Raw genomic sequence first — 23,887 nt, 5'->3', positions numbered from 1 at the left:
CGACTTTGTTTCCATTGTAATTTTGACCTGTTTCAATTGTTAACTCGTTTTTCTAAAGTTTGAGTTAATCTTTAGAGATTTTTTTGAGCGTGTTATAAAGGAAAAATGCCTTTTTTCAGAGGTAAACGAGACCAATTACCCTCAAATCTCCAGTTATTTGGTTGTGCAAAGTAAATTTATTCTCAAAATATCATAACATTGATGTTTTATCAAAAAATTTGCATTGGCATTAAATTTCTTTTTTTCATCCTCTTTTTGTTTACTTTTTATGACCCAAATTTGGAGCCGTTTTAACATAATGACCTAATTTTGTGGATTTTCAAAAAAAATGTTGTTCAACAGACCAAATCAAAGGGGGGTCACGACAGTGACGTTATGCGACCAAATGACAAGGGAAGGATTCCGTTTTCCGTTTCTATCTGTACTTTTCAAACCTGATCTACTGTCAGTGAGTACACAAAGTACCTACCAGCACTACCAATTTACACGTAAGCCCAGCCAACCAACTGGAGATCGGCATTTTGTTTCTCGCATCAGGGGTGCGCGGCTACTTTTTGGAGGAAATCAGCGCATCGGCAAGGTTTTGGAGTATCAAACATGTTTGATCATTTTGGCGCTTGGTCGCTAAATTCCTCAAATGTGCGGCAGACAGAGGAAAACAGCAGCTTGACACATGCGCTCTAAATACAAAACACTGCGATGGCATCTTGGACCGGAGTTTCCTTTTAACCTCGATGAACAATGACGAGCCAATGCAATTTGGTTCATTTCCGTGGCAAACACCAACAACAGCACCGACACTGTCAAAAATAAGGCTCACATTTTACGCATTTTCTTTTGGTACAGTAGTACCGTAAATTCTGGACTATAGAGCGCACCTGATTATAAGCAGCACCCACCACATTTCGGGAGGAAAAACGATTTTGTACATACACAGGCCGCACCTGTATATTAGCCGCATGCGCCCACATTGAAAAAATGCAACACAAGCACGAAATTAACCTATACCCGACACAGTCCAAAAATCACAGCCGGCAAAATGAACGGGAAATGATACCGGTACTTAAGATTTGATGCAGACCTGCAGAGTCCGGGTGCCCGTTAAAAGTAATCCAAGGAAAAAAGTGTATATTTCCAAAGGTAAGGGTGGGAAAAGTATATATCCACTATTGTCGGCCGCGTCCACAAACACGTCTCATCTTTACTCCACTTCCCGTCAGCCCGCGTTTGCCCCGCCCCTTCTTTCTCATTTGCTCGTACAAAACATATCAGAATAAGTTTCTAAAATAAATACATTACAAAAATATACAGTTGCAAATACATATACATGGTTACACAAATTTACAAAGAAAGACGGTACACCGAGAGTGTTTTCAAAGCTTTAGTAATAATATTATAACTTTCATCCCAAACCGTGCCTGTGAAGGGTAGCAAAACGCTACTAGCAACACGCTCGCGACACACTTAACGGGTCTGTTAAAAAATCATACCCTACATGTAGAAACCACGGTTTTTAACCAACGTTATCAAAGTCGTCTTCCTTCAGTATGGGAAAGAGACCTTATCATATAGACGTTGTCCCACGCTCCCTTATTCAATAACATGCTAGCAACACGCTCGCAAAGTAAAGTTTACGTGCAGTAATCCTGTTTCCTTCTTTATCGGATTGCTCGATTGCGTTTAGCTTGAAAGTTGCGTTATGTGCCTTCCTTTTCGCAATTTGCATGATGAGGATATGTCTACGCTAAGTTAATTTGTGCACAGGCTAAGAAGTTGAAGTCTTCCTTGGCGCATATATTCCACCAGTCTAAATCTTACCTTTTGAACTCGAGCACAGCTGGCGGCCGTTAGAAAAATTACATAAATTGGCCGCATCACTGTATAAGCCGCAGGGTTGAAAGTTTGGGGAAAAAGAAGCGGCTTATAGTCGGGAATTTACGGTAAATATAAACTGTCATGAAATCACTTAATCAATTATGGAAGATGAACACTTTTATTAAGTACAGATAAGTAAGATAAGATAAGTACAGCCCTACTTACGAACGAGGTTCCGGATGATCGGTCGTAAGTTGAATTTGCTCTTAAGTTGCTTCAGTGCTATATTTTATATGTTAAAGGTTAATATAAGTATGTTTAAGGCTTGTATATAGGCTAGTATCTATCTATCTATCTAAGTAACCTGTATTGTTTTGAACTCAAAAATAAACATTTCATAAAATAATATGCTCTATAAAGAAAATTAAAGTTAACTTCAACTTCCTTTTGGAAGATTAGCTTCAAAAGTTAGGCGACTTCCTCCTCCATCGTAAAAAGTGGCTGAAAACAAAACAATCTAACCATTTCCTCAAACACATCAAGCTTATTTTTCCACTTTAATTTCAAAAGAAACGGCTCACCTCTTATTTACACTTTACACCAAACATATTGAATTGATGCGCGAGATATTAAACAATAAAAATGTCAAAGTTCTTAGCGCGCTGAAGATACAGTATAGACTGTTTACATACGAACTAGGAAGAGGTAGCGGAGTTCTTCTTCGGGGTGGATGCTGGGTGACCTTTTACAGGGCCACACACCGGCATTGGCGGAAAGAAGCACTAAAGTAATGTCCTGTGCACACAATACAAAATCTAACTTATAGCAATGTCCGGGTATTTTTCAACATCCCGAAAAAAATGTTTGTGTCTCCCATTTTTCGTAAGTCGAATGGTCGTAAGTAGGGGCGAGTCTGTAGTTTAAGGAATAACCAATATCGTGACAGCAAACATGATATCATATTGGAGGTATGACAAATGAAAAAAAAGCACCAAAAGGAATGTTCTGCAAAAAACTGAGTGTCGAAAAGCGGGACACAGTAAAAAATGACCCATTCGCGTAGACGTACTCACAATTTATTGGGGGAAGGATGAGGAGGGTGCGCACACCCGATCCGGGGATCGATGGTCGCGGAGTGGATTACAAATACAAACAAAAGGAAAGTTGTCAAAAACAAACAAACGGATCATACCAGAAAACAAAACAGGATCAAATACTGGCAGATTCACAGAACTAGGCATTTAACAGGTTTTAACAGAAGTCTCACGAAGTTTAACCAGGTTGTACAAACGTTCCAGCAAGGCACAGTACAGAGGAGCGCGCTTAAGTACTACAAGAGCAATCAGTCCAATGCGTCTCAGCTGGTGTCAAGGGGCGGGGCCAGCTGGGCACCATGACAACCGTGCAGGACATGACAGAACTGTCGGAACTGGCTTTGGACGCCGGCGTTTGTCGGTCATCAGCCGCTTCGGATGGAATGGCAGTTCCGTGACAGGTAGGTGGAATCGGTGCAGCTTAGCGGGCAGGTCGATGGCCAGGGCGGGACAGCAGGTCGAAAACTTGGAACGGAAACAGATCAAAATCAGAAGGCAGGCAGGAATCAAACAAGAGTAGTCTCTGGTACTTAGTAATCTGGCAAAACACACAGGAATACAGAAGTACGGAATGGCGTCTTCCTCTGGACTTCACTTTGGCAATCATGACACTGAGCAATGTTCAACTGTTGTTTACTAATCAATAGTTAAAGCTAGAAACATATCCTTTGCTAATGAAAGATAAGGGTTCAAGTTTTTTTAAATATATGATCTATTTAAATATGGCAACAGAACTAAACGTTATGTTGGCCTTCAAAAATTAGTCAAAATGGCAAACATTGGTTGGCTCCTCCCATTTGAGAGAAATGTCTGGCATTTAATGAGTAAGAAACACCTAAAGCTTTTTTTTCAAAGAATGTATTGCTTTTTCGAATTAAAACAACAACAAAATAATGACTCAGGGCTGGATCGAATTGTGGTCTATGGCCACCATATTCGAGACTAAGTCTTTGTGAATGAATAAACCGCTCCAACGTTCCATTTTGCGAAAAGTTTTACACTTCCTATAAATAGGCACATGCTGTTAGGTTTTTTATATTCTGAAGACGGTTGTTTTTTGTGAGTGTGCAATAATATCTACCAATCTTTTATGTGACTTTGTAGAAGCGATGATGATAGAATAATAGTCAGATTCGACTCTTTAGAAGTGAAGCCCCAGTCCAAGCAGGACTGGGCTCTGGATCTATCCTGCTGCCCATCACAACAGTCCTGGCAGTCTCTCTATCTCTCTCTTTTAGCTTGTCTCCCAACTGCTGGTGCAAAGTCTATTTTTAGCGTTTGGCAGCCACCAACACAACCTCCTATCTCAATCCAACCCTTTCCTCCCAATTCTTGTCTCGCCAACGCAAGCTAACATCATGACCTAGAGAGTGAACCCAATGTACCCCCTAAAGGATCTGTTCTGATCTCGGCACTGGCGTCAGGTCCTCCTGTCTGATCTCCAAAAACGTTGCAAACATTTGGCGACATCTTTAAAGCGGCATCTGCACTTGGTTTTTCCTTGACTGTCATCTACAAGTTTTTTATCTCACGGTTCTCCTTTATCTGACTTTTTCCAGCCCCTATTTGGTGGATGCTTTTCTTATTAACACACCAGGCCAGTTACAAAGGAGAGGCTACTTCTTGGGCCATTGCGAAATGTGAAAACCAGACTTGACATGATATTAAGGAGTACTTTTAGCCTTATCACAGTAGACAGCTACCACTGGGTCACAGACCAGTACTGGGTCGTGGGTCGTTTGGTACCTGGCTGCACAGAAAAACAAAACATGTTGCCCTATTTTTTTGCTTATACCATTCTTATTCATGTATACATGCATTATGTTTACTCCCCCCAAAAAAAAAACTCAAATGTTGGGTGCACATTTTGCGTGAGGTTTTACCGTAGTGCAGGGGTCGGGAACCTATGGCTTGCGAGCCATATATGGCTCTTTCTATGAGTACCTGTGGCTCAGAGACAATTTTGATTGCATGCAAATTTTCTCCATCTCGTTCAAAACTTGATTCATTAATCCTGTTCAGATACACTCAAAGCCAAACCAAAGCTGAACTACTAAGCAGTACTTCGCAGAATATATACGTTTTTCACTACAATTTACAGTCAAGGTGTCACACCAAAAAAAAAATAATAGTTTTGGCTGTACAACGCTAAAGAATCCTTTATATAAAAGCTCACTATATAATTTGTGTTCAGTGTTCAGATATCTTATGATGATTCCACAGAACAAACTCTAAATACGCCTAAAACCGGAATAGAACTTAGTTATTTGATTGGGTGAGTGGCAGGGATCGGTGGAGCTATGCGAAAAGTGCAAGCACTCCCCCCCCATCTCTCGCCCTACACCGTCTGCGCCAAAGGTAAGCACATCAGGCTCCCTGTTTGCAGAATGTTGTAACGTTTTTACAAAATAACTGCTTGCATCTGGTTTTGAAACCAATATGTATGAAAAAAAGGGTCAATATGAGTTTAACCGATCTTGAGTAATTGCAAGAAAGAGACAAGTTTAAAGTGGTATGTTTGTTGATTTTGGGACACGGGCTCTGGCATTATTCTCTTCATAATTTTTATCAAATCATCAAAAATAAATGTGCTGAAGACTAAGCTTTTGTCTGGGGCGCGGGTTTAGCAATTTAGCACACTTGTCTCATAATATATGGTGTGGCTCTTTCCCATAATAAAATTAATATATTTTGCTTTTATTGCTCTTTAAGTCAAAAAGGTTCCCGACCCCTTCCGTAGTGTATTGCTGTATTCCAGCAATGATTGATCAGTTGACAAATACCACTAACCACATTTGCTCAGGACCGAATCCTTACCAGCGGAACACTGGGAATCCATATGACATAAGAAAAGGCAATAGATTTGAACTCATCATCACACTATTTTTACTCACGGCGCCATATTGTAAATGGAGCATTATGGGTATAAATTCCGCCAAAACGTTGTACAAAGTGGTACCATGCGTAAAAAATGAGTGATAAAGAGATCATCTAGATCCCTAGTGGTCTAGTGATTACACCTTGGATTTAGACTATTATCATTGTTATTACTGTCATTATTACTTATGTTAGTATGGGCCAGGCCGGGAAATATTGCGAGAAATCGAAACAGTGTTCTGCCGAAACGTCTTACCCTGTTCAGATATCTTACCATAAGCTTATTAGAGAGCAATTCTATTTTTTTGTAATGAATTACAACACTAAAACCCTGAATTATTGCAAAGAGGACTTTTACTGATGATATAAAACGAGGGTGCATACATTCACTGCGTGATTAGCGTAGTCAACAAACACCATGCTAAAAAGGTACCACAGAAAAACATCTCATCTCATTAGCTGCACCGCTTATCCTCAGTAGGGTCGCGGGGGTGCTGGAGCCCAGCAATCATCGGGCAGTGGGCAGGGGACACCCTGAACTGGTTGCCAGCCAATCGCAGGGCACACAGGGACAGACAACTCGCTCGCTCATTCACACCCAGGACAATTTGGACTGGCCAATCTACCTGAAATGCATGTCTTTGGAATGTGGGAGGAAACCGGAGTGCCCGGAGGAAACCCACGCAAGCACGGGGAGAACATACAAACTCTGCACAGGAAGTCCGGTAGCTGGATTTGAACCCACACAGGAGGTTCCCAAGACCTTAGAACTGTGCCGCACATGCGCTAACTACTGCGCCGCCGTGCTGCCACACAAAAACATGCCAGGCTCAAAAACGACGTCAGAAAACAGTATTTTGAAGCAGTGAAACGGTCAAACACTAAATAAAAACAAAAATTACTCACTGATTTCATCTGAGTGTATCATCGCTTTCAAAAGCAATGATAGTTAGGATGAAAACATTTCCTAGGAAAACACTATCAGCGTTGTGCGCAGGAATGGGCATTGGTAGGTCATCTGAATCGGGACGTAAGAATTTTAGAACACCGGTCCATGGTACAGAAAAGGTTGTGGACCACTGATCTATAGGCCCCGTGTTTACAGTTGTTTGAAATTTCTTCATCAATATTTTCAGACCCTATTTGGTGACTGCCTTTCACATTAACACAATGCCAGTTGAAATGGAGAGGTAACTTCTTGGGCCGTTGTGGAAGGCGAAAACCAGACTTGAAATTAAGTTGAAAAGGAGTACTTTTAGCCTCATCAGACCACAATCACCAGACCACTTCCACTGTAGTGCCCTTGAGATCCTCATTTACCATCTTTCCCCTGCTTTTAAAGTGGATGGCATGCAACTTTCAAAAAAGCTTGTCGGGTTTTCAGATACTTGTTACATGATATATTCTTTAAATAACCACAGAATAATTCATCTACTGATTCTTATACCAATTTGAATGCCAAAGCACATAAATGAAGATAATACAATGTTTTGAGGGCTGGAATGGTCCATGTTTGCACCGTTAAATTGAAATATTGTTATGTCACTTTAGGTATATATTTTGTATGGAATCATATCCATACACTTATTATCAGCTTATTGATGGACTCGAACTCAGTTGGATGACGGCAAAGTACAAAGTACCGTAGCAACATACTCTAAATGCATCATAATCGAAATGTCCACAGTCAACGTATCCCTTAAGTGCCTGGGTTGTTGGGGCACCACTTCCTGTGATGTTTCTTGGGCAAGTACAGCCTGGCTGTGCCTATCCTTCTCCAGGCCAAGGGACCTGCATACAAAATAGCAAAGCAAACAAAAACAATTCCTATCAGATGTCCAGGTATTGATGTCATCTTCCTATCCTACCATGTCATTCTTTTTTAATGCCTCAATTCACATGCTTTTCTGTTCCATTCATGTACAAATGCCTTTTTTTTGCGTAACAACATTAGAGAGTTTATTTTTGACTCAAACAAAAACCAACATTTTGGGAGCCAATGTTTACTTTAGATCAATAGTGTTCTCCATTCTAAGTACAGTGGAACCTCGGTTTTCGAACGCCTCTCAGTTCGAACAAATCGGTTCTCGACCAAAAATTTCGAGAAATTCTTGCTTCGCTTTTCGTTCAAAAAAATCGGAGTTCGAACGCCGGTACGCTAGGGTGCGATGCTGAGCGGCGTACGGGTGTAGATCGTGTAGATTGCCCCCACTCCTCGTGAAGAACTGTTATCACGTGCGCGCGCACTTCTTTTCGCTTTCGCTTCTAATATCGGTGAACGGAGTGTTTTAGCCCCTAATTATGCCTCCGAAGAAGGTCGGTGCAAGCAGCAAAGTTGCTACAGGTGAAAAAAGAAGAGTAGTGCGTACAACTATTGCATTTAAGAAAGAAATAATAGCAAAATATGAAGAAGGTGTGCAAGTTTCCCTTCTTTCGAGGGAATAGAGCATGGCTTCTGCAGACCATCACAAAGGTAAGAAATCCTTTTCATAATTCTTTTCTTTATCCTTTAACCGCTCATCACTTTTTGTGGAGACCCGGGTGCTAAATGACGTGTAAACGACCTGATTTTTTTATTTTTACACGTTCATGTTAGGGTAATCTTTCGTACGGAAGATTACGCTAACGCGAACGTACGATTAGCCTGGGTTAGCTTCATGTTTACGTTCATAGTAAACATTCAGGGTGTTGGAACGGATTAAAACGATTTTACATTACTTATAATGGGAAAAACGATTTCGGTGATCGAACAAATCGGTTTTCGAACAGGGTTCTTGAACGGATTATGGTAGAGAACCGAGGTTCCACTGTATATCTTACGCTAGAAGCCAGGGTACGGAAGAAACGTGAAATATTTTCACTGAGCTCCTTGTCAAAAAAATCACAGCTAATGCTAATTATTTTCACAAATGCAGTAATATATACCAGGCTGATAAAAGATTTCGTGCAAAATTTAAAATATAGGCATCTGATAAAAAAAAAAAGTACCAGGTTGTTACATTTAAATTTCAATCCCCGTTTACTGTATACATCAGTACTAGCCATGCTTCATTTGTCATGAAATATTACATCAGTAAGTAACATGATCTGTTGGTAGAGTTCCCCTTTCAATGTTTCAACATGTATTGCATTGAATTTCCAAAGACATCCGTTTTGTAGGGTCATAAGCTATGACCTTGCTGTCATTTCACATCACACTACTGCTCCTGTGTTCTGTGATGCTGATTATATTCTCGCATGTTTAATGGAATATACCCATGATCCTTTCTCTTTCTCTCTCCTTACGTACTCACTTCCAGGATTCAGGATGGATATTAGCACTGCTATATCTCCTCTCATCAGCTGTCTTTTCATTCCTTCTTTCCCGCACAGGAGAATGCCATTTCATACTACGATTCCAAAGCGGATTCAGACTATGTGAGTAGAGATTAGACTGCCTTACCCCCACCTTGCCCTTTTACCCAAAGTCTGCCTGCCTGCCTGCCAAAAACCTCCACCTGAACCGAAACCTAACCTCTTCCCCCCGGCCTTCCCACGTCTTGCAGCCTGTCTTGTACGCCAATGAGGGCGTTATTTATGTGTTATGCTGAGGGCGTTGTCTATGTGTTATGGTGGTTTGTGGTCGGACAATTTTGGCAGCGAACCGTTGGCCTGCCTTTTGCGAATGTGAGTTTGGCTGTCCTCTGCCAGGCTTTCAATGAGTTTTGATTTTTTTGTCGATTATCTGAATACAGTACATACAATCAGGAGTTTGTCTCCAACCGTTGAAATTCAAAGGACAGTCTTACAGGATAGTCAAAACTTCAAAAGGTTTAAGCTCTCCACTCTGGCTATGACATATCATATTTGGGGGCTGTCGGACTGTTAATAAACAAATACGTGTCTGTCAATGTCATCAGACACAGACATTCATATACCGTATTTTCCGCATTATAAGGCGCACCGAGTTATAGGGCGCACCCCCAAAAAATAGTTTTTGGTCCTATATTTTCCATACTTAAGGCTCACCGGATTATAAGGCGCTACAATGGGAACGTCGACAAAACAGTCAGATAGTTCAGTCAAACTTATTACCCCCTTAACATTCCAAAAGCTTGCAAAGAAGCAAATACGTGTCTCAGACATGTACGGAAACAGTGTCTGTACGATGTCACCAATCACTCAAATGCATCGTTCCACATAACATTCGGAGGGTTAAAGTCTTGGGATTCCAGAAATGCCAACCATTTCTTAGTTTCCTTTTTTTTTTTTTTGCTGGCAACTGTGTGGAGAGCAAAGTAAGAATTTTATTGTGCAGGGAAACAGGGTTCTTTACTGTGCATACGACAATAAACACTTTGAATTGAATTTAGTTTAAAAATAGACTCATCACAGAAACATGAAGATCGTTCTAAAACAAGATACTGGGAAAATATAAAGCCGCATAGCTCACCTAAGTTCCCTTGCAGCCATCACGTTCAATAATGATACGTAACCATGGTCTTCTTACAACCGTGAGTGTAGTAAACCCAGGAGAGTAAAATATTTACAAATACAGAATAGTAAAAAATGTTTTCTCTATGCCGTAGTGAAACCCAACGTGTGATTCACATTCATCTTTTTCAGCCAATTGCAGGCTTTGTTTCGCCCCTTTAGCCTATGCGAGCCTGTAAATGATAAAAAGGATCCGCCCGCTTTACCTCCAAATAACTTTAGCCAATAGTGACTGATTCAAATGATGATTGACACATTGGTTAGGAAATGAAACGCCTCTATATAAATCCCAGCATACACCGCGGACTACTTCTCCTTCGGGGGGAAATCTAGTCGTCGGCTGCTTGCCTAAGTTGCAAGACTTTGCGACTTAATATTGATCCATATATAAGGCGCACTGTATTATAAGGCGCATGGTCAGCTTTTGAAAAAAATAAAGGCTTTTAGGTGCGCCTTATAGTGCGGAAAATACGGTAGTTAAAAAGCCTAAACTCTTTCAAAATATGTTCATCACAGAAACATCATAATAAGTATGAAACAAGATACCCCAAAACTATAAAGCCGCGATAGCTTACCATTTAGTCCCCCAAGAAGTCAGCTGATGAGTGAAATGTCAGCAATCATGGAGTCGTTACTTCCAGCACAATCCAGTTAATTAAATTGTGTAAAATATTTACTCCAGAACAAACGTTAATGCTGACGGATAAAAAGAACCTGCCTTAAACCATTTCTGCATTGTCGGACGTTCATTGTTCTGATTCCATTTGTTTTGCCACACAACTTCCGTTTACAAACAGACTTGTAAAATGATTTTCAATACCTGCCTCTGACCTTTTGATTGACACCACTCTCTTCCAGTAGCAGGCTTTTTTTTACAGTCCACAGCCCTCACTAGCCAATAAGGGCTTGTTTGGTAAAAAGGACTCCTTTAGCTTCGAATATCTACAGCCAATAGTAAATTTAAATGATGATTGCGCATTACCTAGCCAATGAAATTTGTAACAGAACGTTGCGCATATATTTACTGTGTATTCAGAAAGACCCTGTAGGGTTAGTGTTTGGAAATATTTGTAACTTTTCTCTTTTACGTCAGGCAAGATTTTTTCTTAAAATAGATTTCGTACCTTGAATTTTTCGTATCTCGAGCGTGGAGGTATCACTATATTATCATTTCTAGACATGTATCCTTAGTTTTTAAACTACCGTAAATTCCGGACTATAGAGCGCACCTGATTATAAGCCGCACCCACCACATTTTAAGAGGATGGCCGCTTTTGTACTTACACAAGCCGCACCTGTATATAAGCCGCGTGCACCCACATTAAAACATGTAACACCATCACAATATTAACCCAAACCCTACTTTGAGTCCCGCGATTTTAACTAAACAAAAAGTCCATATCTTAAAAACCACAGCCGGCAAAATGAACGGAAAACGATACCAATAGTTAAGATTTGATGCACACCTGCAGAGTTCGGGTCCTGTTAAAAATAATCCAAGGAAAAAAAGTGTATATTTCCAAAGGTAAGGGTAGGAAAAATATATATCCACTATTTTCTGCCGTGTCCACAAACACTCACCTTTACCGGTCCCCACATCCCGTCATCCCCCGCGTCTGTTACGCCCCTTCTTTTTAATTGGTCAGTGCAAGACTTATCAGAATAAGTGTCCAAAATAAATACAAATAAATACATTACAAAAATATACAGTTGCAAATACATATTATACATGGTTACACATATTTACAAAGAAAGACGGTACACCGAGAGAGTTTTCAAAGCTTTAATAATAATATTATAACTTTCATCCCAAACCGTGCCTGTGAAGGGTAGCAAAATGCTACTAACAACACGCTCGCAATACAGTTAACGGGTCTGTTAAAAAAAAACATACCGTACATTGAGAAAAATCACGGTAAACCATTCTCGTCTTCCTCCCCTTAACTGACGTCATCAAAGTTGTCCTCCTTGAGTATGGGAAAGAGACTTTGTCATACAGACATCGTCCCACGCTCCCCTATTCAAAAACACGCTCGCAAGGTAAAGTTTGCGTGCAGTTGCTCTGTTTCCTTCTTTTTCGGACTGCTCAATTGCGTTAACCTTGTAAGCTGCGTCATGTGCCTTGAACTCGAGCGCCGCTGGCGGCTGTTAGAAAACTTACATAAATTGGCCGCATCACTCAAAAAGCCGCAGGGTTGAACGTTTGGGGGAAAAAAAAGCGGCTTATAGTTCGGAATTTACGGTAATATGGCAAAGGTAAATCTAATTTCCTTCCAAGAAAAAGCTGAAGAAAACAATGAAGATTCTCGAGCTGTTGTTTTTATTTTTTTGTCTCGTTCAAACCTGGATCTTCAGATGGTGCAATATGCTCTTTTTGTCCATAATGAGGCGAAAGTTATCAATGAAACAGTGAAATGAAGATGGTGGACTTTGCTTTCTTTTTTTTCATGTATTAGTCTGCATGCTCAGATGTCGCGTTTACATGATAATGACAGGTTTGAGATTATGCAGTTGTATTTCTGTAGATGTATCACTGAGATGCTAAACAAAGAAGTGATTTTCAGCAAATTGGACACAAAGGATTTGATTTCATTATTCCAATTGGAGAATATATAGTGGGTTTGGCCTGCTATCCTTTATTGAAATTTTGCACTAAAGGAGTCCCCCTTGTGGCTGTTGTTGGGATTGCTGACACAGCTGTGGTGTCACTTCTGGTTTTGTCTGTTAACCTGAATGTTCCAGGCCCAACTTTGAAGAAGATGATTAGACAAGATGAGCAGAAGGGTTTGAAAGGCGATGCGAAGGAGTCATAAATCACGCAGATATATTCTCTTTGCACTCGACAGTGCTTTGATTAATGACACGACACTTTAGGGCCTGTCAGCACGTCTAATTGGGGCGCATCAGTCATCATTAAACGTAACGCACGCTTTGGGGCGGGACACCCGTGACCCTCACCGCCGTCGCCCAAAGCTAGTGAGATGAAGCCAGGCAGAGGTTGTGAAAATCATAAGAGCCCCCACTGTGACTTTGCCGGCCTCAGCTATTAGGGGCCACAAGTAGGATGATGTTGTCGGTAGACATCAGGTGATTTTCAGGTAAGTTTATTTCAAAGCTGCCTTGTGGCATGTCCTGTGCTCTATATGTTGCTTTTTTTGTAAAAACACTCTTGCATTATGTGTTTTAACACACATTTTTAAGAAGTATTTGATGTCCATGGGCAATGTTCCCTGTAAATTTCCACGGGTCTGAGCGTTCACACAAAGTCGGTGAGCAACGCTTGAAACAACAGTGAGCAACCATAATCCCAAGTGTGGCAAGATAATTATCAAACATGTCCAAAACTTGACATCAAGTTACATTTTGCTGAGTTTCCGGCAATGCAAGATTATTTTTCTCTTTTGAATGAATTGACTCATGTACTATTGCAAAGGTTGTACGGCCTACAAACGTCATTTGTTCTTACAATTCTTTCACAAGATATCCATTTCTTTTTATTTCCTGATATATTTTGTCGCATAATATTAACATTTTTGGGGGCCTATTTAGTCGGTTGTAAGATACAGAACTGTACTTAATCACATTTTTAGTGGAAGTACAATGTTGGCAACAAGATACACTTGATATAATTGGAAATTATTTGAATGCAACACAAACTTTTTCTTCTTTTTTCCGTTTTTTTTTCTACTTTTTTTTAAATTCCTTTAAAAAAAATCTCATTGTGTTTATTTTTTACGAGCTGTTACTTTTTTCTTTTAGTTCTACTTTTTCCCACATTTCTTTTTTTTCTTTTTTTCTGGCTTTTTTTTTTTTTTTCCTTCTTTTTTTCTCTTCCTTTTGTTTCTTTTTTTCTCAGCTTTTCACTACTTTTTCATTTTGGTATTTTTTTTCTTTTTTGTTCTATTCCCCCCTTCCTTTAAGTCATTTTGTGCATAATTTTACATAATATTTGGTTATGTTGGGATTAAAGAAGCGAAAACAACCTGAAGAGCCGTTTAGGACCCGAAAGAGCCCGTTCCTTTTAGTGAGACGAGCCGAAGAAGCCGGTTCTCGACAAACTACTAACTTTACTCAACTTCGTTTTACTTCGACACGACTTCAAAATACCGCATTTAGGACGCAACGTCAGGGGAACCCGTGTATTTTTACCTTCATGCACTGTAACTTTGACTTAAGTGGCTTCTTAATTAGTAATTTTGAGCCCTCATTTTTGTGCGCTGGCTAGATTTTCTTGTGCCCTGAGAATGTGCGAGCAGTGCGCAATTGCGCACGCGCGCAGCTTAGAGGGAACACTGCTTATAACACTGTTTTCCAAACTAATGTGATGGGGCACCCGAGTGTGCTGTGAGACCTTGTCTAGTGTGGCACAGGAAATTGACGGATTTTATATTTGCAAAAACGCATATTTATCACTGTCCTTGCCTGGCGACTATGATCTCTACAAAGTGACGGCAGTTTTTGCCAATGAGTGAATTGGCGGCATTATTCAGAGTTATTTTACATGAATAAGTAGTCACATATGTTGACATGCCATTCAATGACATTTGTTACATTTATAAGTTAGGCAGTTTGAGAGTAGACATTGCACGGATGTGGCTATCGGTGAAAATGAGTCTGACACCCTTGCTCTACCAACACAAGATATAAGTAAAATAAAACGTAGACATTTTATAAATACAACTACAACCCCAAGCAATATGAAATACAGTATACTGTCAATTTAAGCTTTAAAAAACATGAAAATGGTGCCGGGAATTAAATTTTAAATATGTTCAACCTATTGTGTGTCTTGAGGTTTGTTAATTTAAAAAAAGTGTGAGGAAAACTGCCTTACAATGTTTAATGTTTCAACATAAATGTGTTATGTGGTTATATTTTCCTAAAAAATGTTTTTGATTTGCTCAAAAAAAATCCAAAAACCTTGTTTCTCACTGTCTCTTAATTCTAATTTTGTGGAGGGCTTGAATTTGAATCCATGTTCTATCGTATCGTACAATTTTTCATCGTTGCCAAACATAGTCAAGGCACAGTCCGGTAAAAATGTACAGACACCTTAAAGCTTTCCCTAAACCTAACACGCAAGTTTTCGGAATATGGGATTAAACTGATTCAAACCCTCAACTTCAAAACAACATAAGTAGATCATGAACTGGTGAAGCCTTCTCTAAAGAAAGGAAAGGTGTCTTTGAAAAGACTAGATGCATTAAGCAGAGATTCAATAAACGTGGCATATATTAATTGTCCATTATAAAATAGAACAGGGCAGCACGGCGGCGCAGTGGTTAGCGCGTGCGCGGCACAGTTCTAAGGTCTTGGGAACCTCCCGTGTGGGTTCAAATCCAGCTACCGGACTTCCTGTGCAGAGTTTTAATTGCATGCTTGCATGGGTTTCCTCCGGGCACTCTGGTTTCTTCCCACATTCCAAAGACATGCATTTCCAAATTGTCCCTAGGTGTGAATGAGCGAGCGAGTTGTCTGTCCCCGTGTGCCCTGCGACTGGCTGGCAACCAGTTCAGGGTGTCCCCTGCCCACTGCCCGATGATTGCTGGGATGGGCTCCAGCACCCCCGCGACCCTACTGAGGATAAGCGGTGCGGCTGATGAGATGAGATGAGAAAATAGAACAGGAAAGCACTAAGCAAAATGTAGTTTTTACTCACAAAAAATAAGTGATCTCCAGTTTAGGTAGATTAATGTTATCCACACACACTCACGCAGACACGTATTAGACGCCGTCACACCAGGTACTTAAAGGCAGGAAGGGGAAGAACATTCCAAATGTCATCTCTGCCTTCTTCATCTATTAATGAATCCTTAAGAGTGAAATGAACAAATTGGGTAATGATTTGTACCAAACAGGTGGTGGGTGGCTGATGAATATGAACCAATCAGTCTTTTCTGCCTGCATTTCCCATTTATTTACCAGCTAATTATAAATTGCCTTGGATAATTATGGTTAGGTTCCTCTGAAGAAAGACTGGGAAGAGGTGGATGGGAGGCGACATTTCTCCTTTCCTGACGTTGACGGAACTGTTGACAGCTTGCATCATCAGCAAACATCTTACTGCTAATGCCATAGATCTACTCCCATGACTAACCCAGAGGTTGTTCTTGCATTTTTTATTGACACAAAATAATGTATTTTTACCTCCTGGTTTCATACATTACGGTGGTGCCGTAATGGACGGCAGAGATTTTCCATTCTACTAAAAAAAAATGGTTGACCTTCCTACATGCTTTCAACATTAAATAAATGAAATTATCATAGTTCCAGTCCTTGCTTCAAGTCGTTTGTCATTTCTACATAAGGGAAGTTCATGTAAGTTCGTGTATAACCAAACAAACTATCTCAATCTGTCCGTGATTTGTTATTAAATACCGTAAATTCTGGACTATAGAGCGCACCTGATTATAAGCCGCACCCACCACATTTCGGGAGGAAAACCGGTTTTGTACATACACAAGCCGCACCTGTATATTAGCCGCATGCGCCCACATTGAAAAAACGCAATTCAAACACGAAATTAACCAATACCCGATTAAGATCAAAAAACACAGCCGGCAAATTGAAAGGAAAATGATACCGGTACTTAAAATTTAATGCAGACCTGCAGAGTCCAGGTGCCCGTTGAAAGTAATCCAAGGAAAAAAAGTGCATATTTCCAAAAGTAAGGATGGGAAAAAAATATATCCACTATTGTCGGCCGCCTTCACAAACAAGTCTCACCTTTACTCCACTTCCCGTCAGCCCGCGTTTGCCCCGCCCCTTCTTTCTCATTTGCTCGTACAAAACATATCAGAATAAGTTTCTAAAGTAAATACATTACAAAAATATACAGTTGCAAATACATATTATACATGGTTACACATGTTTACAAAGAAACACAGTACACCGAGAGAGTTTTCAAAGCTTTAATAATAATATTATAACTTTCATCCCAAACTGTGCCTGTGAAGGGTAGCAACACGCTACTAGCAACACGCTCTCAACACAGTAATCAGCTCTGTTAAAAAAACATACCGTGCTTGAAATAAGAACGGTAAACCGTCTTTATCTTCCTCCTTATAACCGACGTCATCAAAGTCGTCTTACTTCAGTACGGGAAAGAGACTTTGTCATATAGACGTCGTCCCACGCTCTCTAATTAAAAAACACGCTTGCATCACGCTCGCAAAGTGCGTCATGTGCCTTTTTTGATGCAGTTAGCATGATGAGGAAATGTCTACGCTAATTTGTGCACAAGCTAAGAAGTTGCAGTCTAAATCTTACCTTTTGTACTCGAGCGGCGCTGGCGGCCGTTAGAAAGATTACATAAATTGGCCGCATCACTGAATAAGCCGCAGGGTTGAAAGTTTGGAAAAAAAGTAGCGGCTTATAGTCCGGAATTTACGGTAATACACTTAAAATTGATTTTGAACCTGCAAGGAGAAGACCTAAACCTTCGTTAAGAAATTCCAACCTGTTCTAAAGGTCCTCCCCGGTTGAGAATGGTATTTAACCCCCCAGAAAAATAAAAAAATATAGAATCGGGGTGCCAAACACATTTTAGCTCAACAGCCATATTGTAGAAAAAAAACACTCTTATGGGCCCAGACTAGTAGATTAATGGCAAAAGCTATAGGGCTGGAGCTAGGGATTACGAATATGATTACGAATATGATTACGGAGATTGTTTTTTTTCCCTCAATATGTTTTCCTTCTCCAAAATTAAAACCACAATTGAATTCATTTCCAAAACAGGTTATTTAACTGAAGGAAACTCTTGCAAACTAAAAAGTGACAAAAATCAGTGTTTCCCGTCGAATTTTGTGAAAACCTGGTGGGTGGACAGTCTGGGGGGTGTCTGGGGGCAAGAACATTTTAAATTCAAATGCATCGATCTGGTGCATTTTAAAGCAATCTCCATAAGCTTGATCTGCAACGTATGTGTGCCCTTTTAAACTAGTGAATCATTGAAATGATCTGAAATGATCTGCATTTATATAGCGCTTATCTCCTAGTATACAAAAGGCAGATCAGCCTTTAGGGGTGTGTGTATCAAAGAACAGCAACATCATTGGTCAATAGTGAAAATTATGTCAATTGTGAATAATAGGCAATATGACAAACAGTAGTGTGAAACAATACTCAATATTCATTGAGCCGAAATTATGAGAAACTGCACAATACTAACGGACAAAATCACAAATCCCCCGGCATCCAAAAAAACTGTCTTGCAGGTGTCAGATAATAAAGAACAGAAACAAATACATTATTAGCAGTTTTTATTCTCAGATAAACAGAATGAATGGTTTGCTTTAGAGTCTGACGTAATACTTGAATTGAATTAAATCCAATTGTTATTGTCATGGATTACAACACAGTTAAACATTGTATGCAATTAAATTTAACATGTCACACCAGGATAAACAACACATAAAGTCTTTAAAGAGAAAATAAAATAAAATACCCTCAGGATAAACTGGCTAAAACATTTACAATGTAGTTCTTAGGGACTATCATAAGTTGTAAGAATAGTGCAATGAAATAATAATGTATTGTAACAATCATACTCTTAAAAGTAATGCAATAAGATTTAGAAGCAAAAGACATTCTCAAATAAGTAGCAAAATATACTGTATATATATTCACAGTTTTGCATACTTGTTTAGGGTGGTGATGGTCCTGGGTAAGAAACGGTCTCTGACCCCTGTTAGTCCTTGTTTTAAGGGACATGTAGTGCTTATAAGAGTGCAAAAGGTCAAAGAGGTGGTACCTGGGGAGAGAAGAGTCCTTTAGAATGTTGATACCTGTGCTGCAGTACCACAAGCCAGCAATGTCCTCCAGACTAGGCAGAGGACAGCCAATGATTTCTGGGCTGTGTTGAATACTCTCTGTATGTTTAATGCTGGGTTCCTGTGAATCCTTGAAATATCTTTAAAGGCATTGAATTTAGTATTCTTTAAAAAGGCCTTAATAAAAGACCAGCTCGGTAGCCTAGATGATAGGGCGCCCGCTCCGAGACTGGGAGGTCGCTGGTTCAAACCTCGGCCGAGTCATACCTAAGACTTAAACATTGGTACCCATTGCCTCCCTGCTTGGCGTTCAGCATTAGGGGTTGGAACTGGGGGTCTGGTCACCTAATGCCTCCCAACACCTCAGTTGGGTTGAGCGAGGGGGCTGGGAATCCCCTCCTCTGAATCAATCTCCCAAAAAGAGTCAGAAATGACTCTAGCCACCTCCCACTAGGGGGATATGGCTGTGGTATATATATAAAAAAGGCCTTAATTGGGAATAAGATGTCTTGAATCCAATTTTCAAAAATCTTTAAAATCTTGACACATTATTGAGATTATTTTTGTTTGGATTAAAAAAGATGCAGTAATATTTATCAATTGTCTTTTTTAAGAATACACCGATTTACTTTCGTAGCAACATCGCGTGACCACAATAACGAAATAATCAAACGCTGATGTAGTTTAAGTCGGACCTTTTAGAGAAAAATGCATGTCTTTGTTCTACAGACTATATACATAGCAACTTCGGACAGAGATGTTTACTTTGGACTGTGGGAAAGTGTCAATTTAATGTGAAGTTTTTCACCATGGCTAAAAACTGTGCCAGGTAATGTGTACAAGGCACCATGTATTGTGTGCAAGAAATATTTGTTTTTTTGTCAAGAACCTGAACAGGATCAGGACCCAAATGCTCGACGTTTCTCACGCAAGCCTTTTATTAGGCAGCAGTCTGGCGTGGAATGATAGGAAGCCAGTGGCTGACGAGATCGATACCAATTTCCCGAGCAGATATCGGACCGATGGGGTTGATACCGGACGGGACAGACAGGATTGATATCAAAAAAGGATATCGAAATTAAACAGGACAAACTAGACGAGAACGAAACTGGAGACCGATATTAAACAACGGGACAGACAGGGTTGATATCAAAACAGGATATCGAAATTACATAGGACAAGCTAGACGGGAACGAAACTGGAAACCGATATTAGACAACAGGACAGTCAGGATTGATATCAAAACAGGATATCGAAATTAATCAGGACAAATTAGACGGGAACGAAACTGAAAACCGATATCAAACAGGACAAAATAAACGGGAACCATACCGGACAGGAAATACCTACAGGAAACACAGTAAAAATCCACGTCTTGCGGGGCAGAGGTTCGTTGTCGGACTGACAAAGGAAGATTAAGAGCACTGAGCTTAAATAGACGGAAAGCCAATCTGTCAACGAGCCGCAGCTGGCGCAACACGGGCGGGGCCAATTGGGCGCTATGGCAACATTTTTTTGTTTCAATTATGGGTTTTTATTTCAAAAAGCATTAAAAGAGTCTTTAAAAGTCTTAAATTTAACTTGCCTTAAGCTGTAGGAACCCTGTAATACAGGGGTGTCACACTCATTTTAACTCGGGGGCCATACAATAGAACAAACACTCTGTCGGGGGCCGGACTAGTAGATTAAAGAGAAATAAAAAGAGAGGTAAATAAATAAGAGAAAGAGGGAGGGAAAGGGAGATAGGGCAGGACAAAGAAAGAAAAAGAGAGGGAGGGACGGAAAAGGAAAAAGGGCAGGACAAAGAAAGAAAAAGAGAGGGAGGAAGAGAGTGTGAGAAACAAAAGAGATAAAAAGTCGTGAGAGAGGGGGAAAAGAAAGGGAGAGGAAGAAAGCAATCCAAAGAGAAATAGAAAGACAGAAGGAAAGAAAAGAGAAAAGAAAGCGCGAAGGGTAGGAAGAGAGAAAGAAAAGAGAGAAAAGGAAAAAAGAAAGTTAGAGCAAAATAAGTTTAAAAGACACAGAGAGAGAAAGAAACAAAGAGCAACCAAGGAAGAGAAAAAGAGAGACACGGAGAGTGAAAGAGACAGAGACAGAGGGTGGGAGAAAAGGGGTGGAAAAGAGAGAGAGAGAGAGAGAGAGAGAGAGAGAAAGAAATACAAGTACAGTGTCTTTGTTCGAGGCACCTGGCTTTGGCAACATCAAGTTGACATATTTCAACCTGCAGCTTGTTTTCCTCTTGCGCTTCTCTGAGTGTCGTCTCGCGGGCCGTATTCAATCCCTTAGCGGGCCTGATCTGGCCTGCGGGCCGCCCGTTGAACACCTCAAGATAATTAAAACATTTTCCTGCCAAATAACAAAAACTAGCATTGTTTATATCAGGATGAAAACCAAAAACAACTGCCCTTTCTCTTTCTCCATACTGTGACCGTCAAGGGGGAGTTGGAGAAGTGACCGTGCCTGTGTTGGTTGGCTGTTCACGGCCACTTTTGAGACATTTCCCCGGGTGACTTTATCAGGGAACGTCCCCTGGTTTGTCCCAACAACAGCTTGTAATTGCGTTTTAATAGACAATTAAAGCAAACCCATCAATCACCGCCCTGCCTGCGACACGCGCTTCTTTTGATTTAATGTAATCCCCCCAAAAAATAACAACAGGTTTCATCATGTCAAATCCAATTAACCCACGCTGCTTTATTAAAATATAAACAGCTACAATTCATGCAGCCAGAGCAACTCACTTAGGAAAATGTCGATGTTTTTCCCTTTATCAGAAAACAGGAGGAGTAATCCGATTTGTTTCTTCATAGAGATGCGTTTGGTCTAAACAAATGAAGGCTAATGGAGGATGACTAATAACGAATGAGTAGAAGCTGAGGGCAACTTGCGTTTGGGAGTGTATCAAAGTGCTGGAAGCGAGAGCGCGCACATTTCATTCATCGTCACGTACTTAACAGAACCGATTGCGAGCCGCCCTCCCGCGTCTTTGTTTCATGGGCTTTGATCTGCAAACTTCTCACGCTGAGCCGCTTTCTGTTTTTTTAGCATATGTCCGACCGGCGGCGAGATAAGAGCTTTTGGTTCAAATCACTTAAGAATAACGCTCCGTACGACCTGATGACGCTTGTTGTTTGAAAGGAACTGGAATTAAATGTACTGGTTAAGTGTTTTTTGCTTAGACCTGCCAACCGCTGCTCAATAAAAAGGTCTAGTGAAGATCTTGGTTTTGGATGTTTTGTTATTTTACTTTAATAGAATAGAATAGAATAGGCCTTTATTGTCATTCTTACAACATGGGATATATTGTAACAACGAAATTGGACGACTCCAGTTCCACATTTTACAGTGAGGATAATGAAACAAAGAGATAAAGGAACAAGAACATGTTTTAACTGTCTTTGTTGTAAATAGGCTCTGCTTTCTCCGGAGGGCGGGTGATGAGGGGGGTGAGGGACAAACAGAAATGGTGGATCGAACTGGATGTTTGATCTTACAGTACACACAGTCCAGTGTATTTTCCCGAATTGCTCAGTCCACGTATTGAATGGATTTGGGGAGTACAGTCCATAAACATGCCCGATTAAAGTCGCCGGCGACGATAAAAGCTCCGTCGGGGTGTGCAAGCTGCTGTTTTTTGATAGCAGCGGACAGGAGATTTAGCGCTATGCTAACGTTAGCATAAACAGCAAGCACAATGACCACAGTTAGCTCTCCCGGTAGATAGAAGTGTCTGCACGATGCTGCTAGAAACTCCATATCGACGGAGCAGTGTGTGTCAATGATTCGGCTGTTATTGTAGCGCGTAGTCTCCAACTCTGTTTTTACTGGAGTCTCTGTCTCGTTCATGCCGGTGAAGCGTGCGTCCTGCTAGTTGTAATGCGGCGTCGGGAAAGCCAAGACTCCGTGATGACAAAAATACTCAAATTCCGGACGTTGTTGATGGCTATCCGCAGCTCAAATTCACTCATTGTGGACGATGGATCTGGATGGATCTTTTGCAGAACATGCTGATGTTTATTGTTCAAATGTTTTTTTTATCATGTCTATAGCATCAGAAATCCCACGGGACCTTGAAAGGTCATAAAAGGCATTGAATTCATTATCCTAAAAACAGGGTTGGGTAGGGTTACTTTAACTTGATTTAATGGAATATAGACTCAACTTTTTACAATTAACATTTCTTCCTTTTTTGGGAGCTCTTCAGTGACTTGAAAAGCACGATATAAATGCAGACCATTTATATTTACATTTAAATGTGTGCCGTAAACCTCTGCTTGTAAGCACAATTTTAAAGAAATACAAAGGCAAGAAGACTTCACTAGACACGACTGCAGTGTAGCGACAATCAGGGTTGGGTAGGGTTATTTTAACTTGATTACTTTCAATTACTTTTGGATTACTCCAATACCATCTCATCTCATTAGCTGTATCGCTTATCCCTATTAGGGTCGCAGGGAGGCTGGAGCCCATCCCAGCCATCTCCGGGCAGTGGGCAGGGGACACCCTGAACTGGTTGCCAGCCAATCGCAGGGCACACGTGGACAGACAAGTCACTCGCTCAGTCACACCTAGGGACAATTTGGACCGGCCAATTCACCTGAAATGCATGTCTTTGGAAAAAAATTTGAACTCAGTAATAAGATTAATATTTGTTGGTACTAAAAATATTTTGTAACACGGAACTATCAAATAACGACCTGGTTTCAGTCGGGCCTTTCAAAGCAGACGTGTGTTTTAGGTCTACCCACAATACACATAGCAATTCCAGACAGAGACAATTATTTTGGAAAAAGTGTAAATTTAATGAGAAGTAGCTGTCAGATAAACGTTTTTCACCATAGCTAAAAGCTGTGC

The 23,887-nt window shown here is 40.4% G+C and overlaps 1 protein-coding gene across 5 annotated transcripts in view; it reads left to right on the top strand.

Moving 5' to 3' along the window:
* cacna2d2a (calcium voltage-gated channel auxiliary subunit alpha2delta 2a) overlaps positions 1-23,887 on the top strand; it is a 319,851-nt gene that overhangs the window by 181,324 nt on the left and 114,640 nt on the right. For 4 of the 5 annotated variants that reach the window (XM_088338886.1, XM_088338884.1, XM_088338885.1 and 1 more), the window contains exon 5: positions 9,159-9,203. The exons of the other annotated variant lie outside the window; for it this stretch is intronic. In XM_088338886.1, coding sequence (XP_088195012.1) covers positions 9,159-9,203 — 45 coding nt within the window. The remainder of the gene's footprint in view (positions 1-9,158; positions 9,204-23,887) is intronic. 5 annotated transcript variants of the gene reach the window in all.

The sequence above is a fragment of the Urocampus carinirostris genome, chromosome 6, assembly GCF_059441175.1.
Source record: "Urocampus carinirostris isolate Australia breed hairy pipefish chromosome 6, RoL_Ucar_1.0, whole genome shotgun sequence".
In the NCBI taxonomy this organism is placed as follows: domain Eukaryota; kingdom Metazoa; phylum Chordata; class Actinopteri; order Syngnathiformes; family Syngnathidae; genus Urocampus; species Urocampus carinirostris.
This window is presented reverse-complemented; position numbering and strand designations above follow the sequence as displayed.